The 9,301-nt window shown below is 45.3% G+C and overlaps 1 protein-coding gene across 1 annotated transcript; it reads right to left on the bottom strand.

Moving 5' to 3' along the window:
* Window positions 1–536: 536 nt before the first annotated feature.
* On the bottom strand, window positions 537–2,717 carry LOC123083704 (uncharacterized). Its single transcript, XM_044505660.1, has 3 exons — window positions 2,699–2,717; window positions 2,232–2,654; window positions 537–1,069 (listed from the first exon to the last, which is right to left on the bottom strand). The coding sequence occupies exons 1-3, from the start codon at window positions 2,715–2,717 to the stop codon at window positions 537–539; spliced, it is 975 nt and encodes a 324-aa protein (XP_044361595.1).
* Window positions 2,718–9,301: the final 6,584 nt, after the last annotated feature.

Below are 9,301 nucleotides of genomic sequence, written 5' to 3'. Positions count from 1 at the left end.
ACTCCGATTGCACAGAAGAAGTGATCGAGATTATGAAACATAGTGGTCATTCTGTTGGGCCTGCGACAGCGATGTACGATGATTGTTTCTTCCTCTGTCATGAGTTTAGTGATTTTCGTTTGAGTTTTGTCCTACGGAAGCCAATATGGCGGCACATGTTTTAGCTAATATAAGTCGGAGTTTAGCCCTCTTGTGTGGCAAGAGGATCCTCCTAATTTTCTTGCGGTTGTCTTATCAAATGATGCAAGTGTTTTGCATAATGAATAAAACCGCCATGAAGGCTTTCCCTAGAAAAACAAACAGCGTAGATTTGTGTTCTGAAAAGTGAAAGAAAAATGTATGCGAACAGATGTAGGTAATACAAATGAAGATGAAAAGATTCCAATGTACTACGAGGAGATACGAAAGCCTACCTCACTGATATGTACTAGTACCTGATCTCCTATATACTGGAAGAGTATGCATGATAACTGAAGGTAAATTACATCCATGTGAGTTGAGTACACCGATTCGTCGCGTGAATTTCACGCGGAAACTTAATAAGGATTCAAGAAGGAGTGCGGCACAAGGCTATCCTTGAAGAGGTAGCAGTAACCCCATGTGCCATTGATATACTCTATCTGCTTTACGATCCTCTTCTCGGTAAGATGATACAGCGCCTTGAAATTATATGTGTAGCTTGCCACGAAAACGACGTTGGGGACGCCGGTGCCCGTCCACCAATCTGGAGAGAACCCCGGCGGCAGGACGATCCGGAAGCGGTGTGACCAGCTCTGCTCGTCGTCATACTCCTCGAGCACCCAGAGCTCCACGGAATCTCCATGGAGTTCAGTGGCTGTCACGGCTAGCCTACCGTCCAACTCCAAGAGGCAGAGATCGTTGTCACGGTAGTGATCCCTCGGCCACGGCGGGCGCGATATCAGCCGGAAATCCTTGGACACCGTGTCGAACGCCAGGATCTTCTCGGCGCTTCTGGCCAGAGGATGGATCGTCCAGTGAATTTTGCCCCTGTGGTGGGCGTAGTGGTCGATGAAATAGGCGAACTCGTCTACGACTACACCGTCGGCCACTGGCCCGAGACAGCGAGGAAGTTATGAGCTGGCGGTGACGGCGGCGGCGAGCGAGTAAATATAGTGTGCCGGCAAGCCAGGCGCTGGTTCATTGGCGAGAACGAGAAGCCGGTGCTCGCCGGACGGGCCGTGCCCAGGGCCGGCCCTGGGGCATGGGCAGGGGGGCGACGGCCCAGGGCCCAGCCCAGGGAGGGGCCCATGATGTAGTGCACATATATAATATAGCCAAGCAAAAAAAGATGAGAAAAAAATTTATGAGAGAAGAAAAACGAGATGAGGTAGGCCCATCAGATAGCAGGTAGCGATTAGCGAAGCGTCACGCAAGCCGCACGGCAGGGCCGCTCGTTTCGATTGTGAAACAAATCAATCGAAGATCTCGCGGACGCCTCGCTCGTCTATTCGTCCACTCGTCGCTGTGGTCGCCTCGGTCACCGCTGTGCGCGTCGCCCGCCGTGTGGCAATCCAGCAGCCGCAGCCCGCAGCAGTACGTATACGTATGTATGTGAGCAGTGAGCGCAGCCCACAGCAGTACGTATACGTATCCATGCATAACTCTCTGTACCATGTTCCTGATCCATCCCTGCAAACCCCAATTTCAGTAATTTCTTTTATTTTTTAGAATGTATTCAACTATTCATCCATGATCCATCCTCTAATTTCAGTGTACACGAAGTTCCAAATTTTAATGTATAATTTTTGAATTCAATCTTTCATAGTATGTATTCAACCATCCTTTTTTTGTCATTCTATGCACATGTCTACGGTTCCAATCATTCAAATCATCCGATGTATAAATTTCTAATTCCTTGAATAATTTTTTCTTCATAATATTAGGACATTAGCCCGCCATGTTATCTAAGAAGCATTTGTCAGTTGCTCAAACAAGGAGAAAAAAGATAGAAAGGGATCTGAAGATTCAACAACTGAAGGGTACTTAAGTATTATTGTTGTCGATGGAGTCAGTTGAATTTGGTTCTTATTTGAGGTAATCATATCATGTTACTTTCAATTTTCTATCTTTTTAGTATTTCTGTCGTAATATGACATTGTTCAATAATTATTATGTTTAAGTTTATGTACCACGCACGCGCATACATATATATATGATCTTAGGACATAGGGGCACATGGCATCGAATTCGCCTAGGGCCTCCCGAAACACAGGGCCGGCCCTGGCCGTGCCGGTAGAAGCCGCACAGCCTGGCCACGTCGGGGCAAGAAGGTGGCTTCAAGTCCAACCTAGCTCCCTGCCTGGTCACCGGGTTGCATACGAAGAAATCGGATTTGAACAAACTTTCACGGGATTTCTGGAACAGCACGAGCCCGTCGCAGCTACCCATCAGGGCGCGAACCTCACAGTGCTTGGGGCAGTGTAGTTGGCTCTGGCGCCTCATCAAGTCGTCGAGTTGCAGAGACAGCGGGATGGCGTCTAGAAAAGATGGTTCCCCTCTTGATACGACGAGCAGCTCGGCTGGACGCCGGTCGGCGTGGGCGGCCAGGAACGAAGGCTCCGTGGTGATGCGGTGCCACGCCTTGCAGACGGCTCGGGAGCGGAACAGGGAGGCGGACGGCAGCTCAGCAGGATCTCCGTTACCACGTCATCATCCAGAGTCGCGTTTTCGCTGGCACGTTCGCCCGGCTGCGACATCGTATCGATCATCGTCGTGTATTCCTTTCCTCGTAATCTTTATCCAAAAGAAAACATATGTTAGCTTGACCTGAATAGTTTGTCCGGTTCGAATTGACTTTTCAGTAGGAGTCCGGTTTGAACTGTTAGCGTGTGCCGGTTCGAAGTGCCTGGAGCGGAGTAGAATCCGATTCGATGATGTTTTCATCGCATGTACAGTATGCCCCCAAGTTGCTGACGGCCGATGGAAGCAAATGGGATCCGGGCGGTGGGAGCGCATCTGCACATGAGCCGATTTGGTCCAAAGAGCACGACCGTCGCATCCTCCCAAATGAAAGGATCCGCGAAGTGCGCAAAGGGAGTTACAAATCCTACTAATGTAAGAGCAACTTCAACACGTTGATCTAAATGTATGTGTCTTTTGTCTTTTTTCGTCTGTTTGGGTCGGCCAGGCGAATGTGCGTGCCCGCATTTTCATATGGATCAGATTACACACCCAACAAAAGACGGACACAGATTTGCTCACGTAAAAAAACACGTCACAGAAATAAACATAAGGACTTTAATAACGTCCAAACGTTCAGGATATGACAATATATCCGAACAATTAAACCTCAACTAGTAATCCGACACAATTCCTACTAATCATGCATGCATGTACTTTTTCTCACCTTTTTCTTCCATTAGTACCAAATAAGACATATTTTTGCTTCACCTTCATCTCCTTCCTCATGTGTTTTGGGTAACTAATTGCATGCATGCAAAAAAAATGAAATGCTGATGTCATCATATATTCTTTCCGTTTTGAAACTTCAAAAAGTTTTATAATTCAAACCGTCGGACCGATTGAAAAATTGTTTTCAGGCAAAAAATCCGGCTCGACGAGACCTTCAAAAATAGATTCATGTTGATATGTTTCGACGACTTTTTTTAGGTCAAAAGTTACCAGGCTTAAACTAAGTAAGTTATCATGTCTGGGGTATGTAACTTATCATAGTGTTAACACTGAAGTTACCGGGGTGTTACAACTACTTTTTCTTTTGCCCGGGGCAAAAACTTACCATGATCTTTGTCAGTAAATTATCAAGTCTGCAATACAACCGCCTACCATCGGTGTCGTGCATGGCCCGCTTATAAAACATAACTTTGCGGATCATGTCGGGTCAAGCCCGTTCAGGCGTGTGTTGTGTCATGCTCGGGCCAGCCTATTGGCCACATATGCAAAAAAGTTATCGAGTGTATTCAATTACTTTTTCCCTGAGTCAAAGTTAACACGGTGTTTGTATGTCAGTTACCTTGTCCGCAGTGTGTATATTATCATGCTATTTACACATAATTATCGGGATATGTTTTCCAACCTTTTCCCCTAGGTCAAAGTTACCACGAAGTTTGTATGTAATTGATCAGGTCTGCGATGTGTTTATTACCATGCTATTTATGTAGAAGTTACCAGGGGAGAGGGGGTATGTTTTCAACAAAAAAAATTCCCCCATGTCAAAGTTATCATGGTGTTTTAACGCAAGTTATCGGATTTGTACAAATTATCATGTTATTTACACATAAGTTACTGGAGGTATGTTGTCAACATCCCCCCTCCATCGGGTCAAAGTTATCGTGATGTTTATACGTAAGTTATCATGACTGCTATGCATATATTATCATGCTATTTACGCAGAAGTTACCAGGGGTATGTTTTCAATAAGTTTTTCTCTTCGGGACAAAGTTACCGTAGTATTTATACCTAAGTTATCAGGTCTATGGTGCATATACTATCAAGCTATTTAAACAGAAGTTCCCTGGATGTTTTCTCAACAAAAACAATCCCCCGGTCAAAGTTGTCGTGTTGTTCGTACGTAAGTTATCAGGTATATGGTGCATAAATTACCGTGCTATTTAAATAGAAGTTATGGGAGGTATACTTTCAACAAGTTCTTTTCCTCGCTAAAGAGATTCAAAGATCATTTGAGTCTACTTGTACACAATTGTAGGGAAGAGCTTCGTCCCTTCTTAGTTACTTACATACAAGGCTTGTGATACTTGTTTTTCTTTTACTTAGCCTTGGTTGCGGGGCCCTAAACCCAACCTTGTATTGATGTAAATTGTCTTTGGAGTAATACAAAAAGTCAGTGGGAGCATCTCCCACAGTCGGTCATAGTAAAAAAAACAAGTTCTTTTTCCGAAAAAATGTTATCGCAATGTTTTTTCCTAAGTTATTAGCTCTGATGCGGGTAAATTACCATGTTGTTTACAGAAAATAATGGGGGTATATTTTTTAACAAAATTTCCCCTCCGAGTCAAAGTTACCGTGGTATTTGTACCTAAGTGATCATGTGTGCGGTGTATGTATTATCATGCTTTATACGGAAGAAATGATGAAAATATAAGTTAGTGGGGGGTGGGGGTATATTTTCAACAACTTTTTACGTAGAGTCAAAGTTACCGTAATGTTTGAATCTAAGTTATCATGTGTGCGGTGTATGTATTATCATATTTTTATACGGAAGAAACGATGAAAATTACCGGCACAACCCACTAGTAGAAAAGAGGGCTTTGGTTCAGGCCGGGTCAGCCCATTAGTCCCGGTTCAGTCCAGAACCGGGACTCATGGGGGCATTGGTCCCGGTTCATGAGGCCAGGGGCCTGCCGGGCCTCATGGGGGCATTGGTCCCGGTTCGTCATGCCCCTTTGGTCCCGGTTGATGGGACGAACCGGGACCAATGGGCCTCGCTCCTCGCGCACCACCAGTGGTCCCGGTTGGTGGCTTGAATCGGGACCACAGGCTTCCCTTTAGTCCCGGTTCATGCCACGAACCGGGACCAATGAGGTGCCTATATATACCCCTTGCCCGCGAGCAGAGCACCCCAGTGCTCTGTTTTTCTCTGGCCGGCGAGGGGAGGGCTTTGTGGTGCTCTAGCTCACCTCCTATGCACATGAGGTGTTCGATGAAATGCCCGAGCCACACTAGTTAAGCTTTCTCCTCTCGAAGCTCGACCTCAAAACTTGATTTTCCTCGAGATTTGTCTAGGTTTAGCGGTCCGTCACATCCCATTCCCGTCTTCATCGCTGTCGATCGCCCGCACCGATCTCGTCGCCGGCACCACCGTGGTGAGCCTCTTGTTCTTATCTTCTTTCTGAAAGAAAAAATTCTTACTTTAGATAGATACTTGTCTAATTTTCTTACTTTTATTATTGCTTATTATTATATAGTGCGATGGTTTTGGTATCCGCCCCCGTCGGCCCTCGTCCTGGCTATGATTCGGATGTGGTATATATTATCTTTTTATAACTATTTGATTCATTTATTGTTTATGACAATTATGCCGACCAACGTGACATAGATTTTATTTATCTAGGAGGTAGTTGAACCGGAAATTCCAACCGACCCTATTGTCGAGAGGTTAAATTTAGTTGAAGAAGAAAATAATTACTTGAAGGAAAAAATAAAAAAATTGAGGAGGAGAAGATGATATTGGAGTTGCATGTTGCGGATGTCGTCGATGATCACAAGATCAAGATGGATGCAATGCGGTTGAAGATGAGAAAGATTAGAAAATATGCCATTCATACCGAGGCTTGGTATCATTATTCCGTTGGATCAATTGTTACCTTGGTTGCGATTATGATCGTATTTGTTTTCGCATTGAAATGTTTTACATAGTTTCAATGTATGATTTAATTAATTAAATGCTCTGGAGAGCTATATATATGTTGTTAGATGAGAACTATGTATGTACTTTGGTTTTAATGTGATGATGAACTTCTATTAATTTGGTCACTTAATTATCTATTCATGATGTTCTGTGATGGTTTTTGACACACTTAATTATATATAATGCACGCAGATGAACCGACAATGGATGTAGGGTGAAAGACACACCTCCGAGTACATTAAGAGCGTGCATGATTTTCTCGAAGTGGCTGAGGCAAACAAGCAGAATGGTTTTATGTGTTGTCCATGCCCTAAATGTGGGAATACGGAGTCTTACTCTGACCGGAAAATCCTTCACACCCACCTGCTTTACAAGGTTTTATGCCACACTATAATGTTTGGACGAGGCACGGAGAAATAGGGGTTATGATGGAAGACGGCGAAGAAGAAGAGGACGATGACAACTATGTGCCCCCTGAATACGGTGATGCTGCAACGGGGGAAGCTGCTGAAGATCAAGAGGAACCAGACGATGTGCCCAATGATGCTGCAACGGGGGAAGCTGTTGAAGATCATGAGGAACCAGATGATGTGCCCGATGATGATGATCTCCGTCGGGTCATTGTACATGCAAGGACGCAATGCGAAAGTCAAAAGGAGAAGCTGAAGTTCGATCGCATGTTAGAGGATCACAAAAGGGATGTACCCCAATTGAGAAGATGGCAACACAAAGCTCGGTACCGTACTGGAATTGCTGCAGCGGAAGGCAGAGAATGTTGTGCCTGACAAAGGATTTGAGAAGCTACTGAAAATATTAAAGAAGAAGCTTCCAAAGGATAACAAATTGCCCGACAATACATACGCAGCAAAGAAGGTCGTATACCCTCTAGGATTGGAGGTGCAAAAGATACATGCATGCCCTAATGACTGCATCCTCTACTGCGGTGCGTACAAGGATCTGAACGCATGCCCGGTATGCGGTGCATTGCGGTATAAGATCAGACGATATGACCCTGGTGATGTTGACGGTGAGCCCCCCAGGAAGAGGGTTCGTGCGAAGGTGATGTGGTATGCTCCTATAATACCATGGTTGAAACATCTGTTCAGAAACGAAGAGCATGCCAAGTTGATGCGATGGAACAGTGAGGACCGTAAGAAAGACAGGAAGTTGAGAGCACCCGCTGACGGGTCACAGTGGAGATAAATCGAGAGAACGTACTAGCATGAGTTTGCAAGTGACCCAAGGAACATATGGTTTGGTTTCAGCGCAGATGGCATTAATCCTTTCGGGGAGCAGAGCAGCAATCACAGCGCCTGGCCCGTGACTCTATGTATGTATAACCTTCCTCCTTGGATGTGCATGAAGCGGAAGTTCATTATGATGCCAATTCTCATCCAAGTCCCTAAGCAACCCGGCAACGACATTGATGTGTTCCTAAGGCCATTAGTTGAAGAACTTTTACAACTGTGGAATGGAAACGGTGCACGTTCGTGGGATGAGCACAAACAGGAGGAATTTAACCCGCACGCGTTGCTGTTTGTAACAATCAACGATTGGCCCGCTCTCAGTAACCTTTCAGGATAGACAAACCAGGGATACCACGCATGGATGCACTATTTAGAAGAAAGTGAAAGTATATATCTGGACAAATGCAGGAAGAATGTGTACCTGGGCCATCGTCGATTTCTTCTGACCAACCATCAATGTCGAAAGAAAGGCAAGCATTTCAAAGGCGAGGCAGATCACCGGAAGAAGCCCTCCATGCGTACTGGTGATCACGTACTTGCTATGGTCAATGATTTACACGTAATCTTTGGAAAGGGTCCTGACGTACTAGCTATTCCGAATGACGCTGAGGGACATGCATCCATGTGGAAGAAGAAATCTATATTTTGGGACCTACCCTACTGGAAAGACCTAGAGGTCCGCTCTTCAATCGATCTGATGCACGTGACGAAGAACCTTTGCGTGAACCTGCTAGGCTTCTTGGGCGTGTATGGGAAGACAAAGATACACCTGAGGCACGGGAGGACCTGCAATGTTTACACGAAAAGACGGCATGCCTCCGAAGCAGTATAAAGGTCCTGCCAGCTACGCTCTTAGGAAAGAAGAGAAAGAAATCTTCTTTGAATGCCTGCTCAGTATGAAGGTCACGACTGGCTTCTCGTCGAATATAAAGGGTATAATAAATATGCCAGAGAAAAAGTTCCAGAACCTAATCTCATGACTGCCACGTGATTATGACGCGATTGCTTCCGGTTGCATTGATGGGGCTTCTACCGAAAAACGTCCGATTAGCCATTGTGAAGCTATGTGCATTCCTCAATGCAATCTCTCAGAAGGTGATCGATCCAGAAATCGTACCAAGGCTAAGGAGTGATGTGGCGCGATGTCTTGTCAGTTTCGAGCTGGTGTTCCCACCATCCTTCTTCAATATCATGACGCACGTCCTAGTTCATCTAGTCGACGAGATTGTCATTCTGGGGCCCGTATTTCTACACAATATGTTCCCCTTTGAGAGGTTCATGGGAGTCCTAAAGAAATATGTCTGTAACCGCGCTAGGCCAGAAGGAAGCATCTCCATGGGCCATCAAACAGAGGATGTCATTGGGTTTTGTGTTGAATTCATTCCTGGCCTTAAGAAGATAGGTCTCCCTAAATCGCGATATGAGGGGAGACTGACTGGAAAAGGTACACTGGGAGGGGCCTCAATAATATGCAGGGACAGATATTCTTGGTCTCAAGCACACTACACAGTTCTACAGAACTCTACCTTGGTGACCCCGTATGTCGATGAACACAAGAACAGTCTGCGCTCCAAACACCCGAAGCAGTGCGACGACTGGATTACATGTGAACACATCAGGACTTTCAGCAGTTGGTTGGAAACATGTCTCAGAGGTGACAACACTGTTTGTGATGAGCTGTACTTGTTGTCCAGGGGACCATCTTTGA

The sequence above is a fragment of the Triticum aestivum genome, chromosome 4A (assembly GCF_018294505.1).
Source record: "Triticum aestivum cultivar Chinese Spring chromosome 4A, IWGSC CS RefSeq v2.1, whole genome shotgun sequence".
In the NCBI taxonomy this organism is placed as follows: Eukaryota; Viridiplantae; Streptophyta; class Magnoliopsida; order Poales; family Poaceae; genus Triticum; species Triticum aestivum.
The sequence above is the reverse complement of the archived record's forward strand: the minus strand, read 5'-3'. Positions and strand labels throughout refer to the sequence as shown.

Excerpts from the sequence above, each read along its gene's own strand:
- LOC123083704 (XM_044505660.1), bottom strand. Across the intron at positions 1,070-2,231 it reads GCACGGCCAGGGCCGGCCCT|TGGCCGACGGTGTAGTCGTA; the intron begins GTGTTTCGGGAG and ends GTCTCGGGCCAG.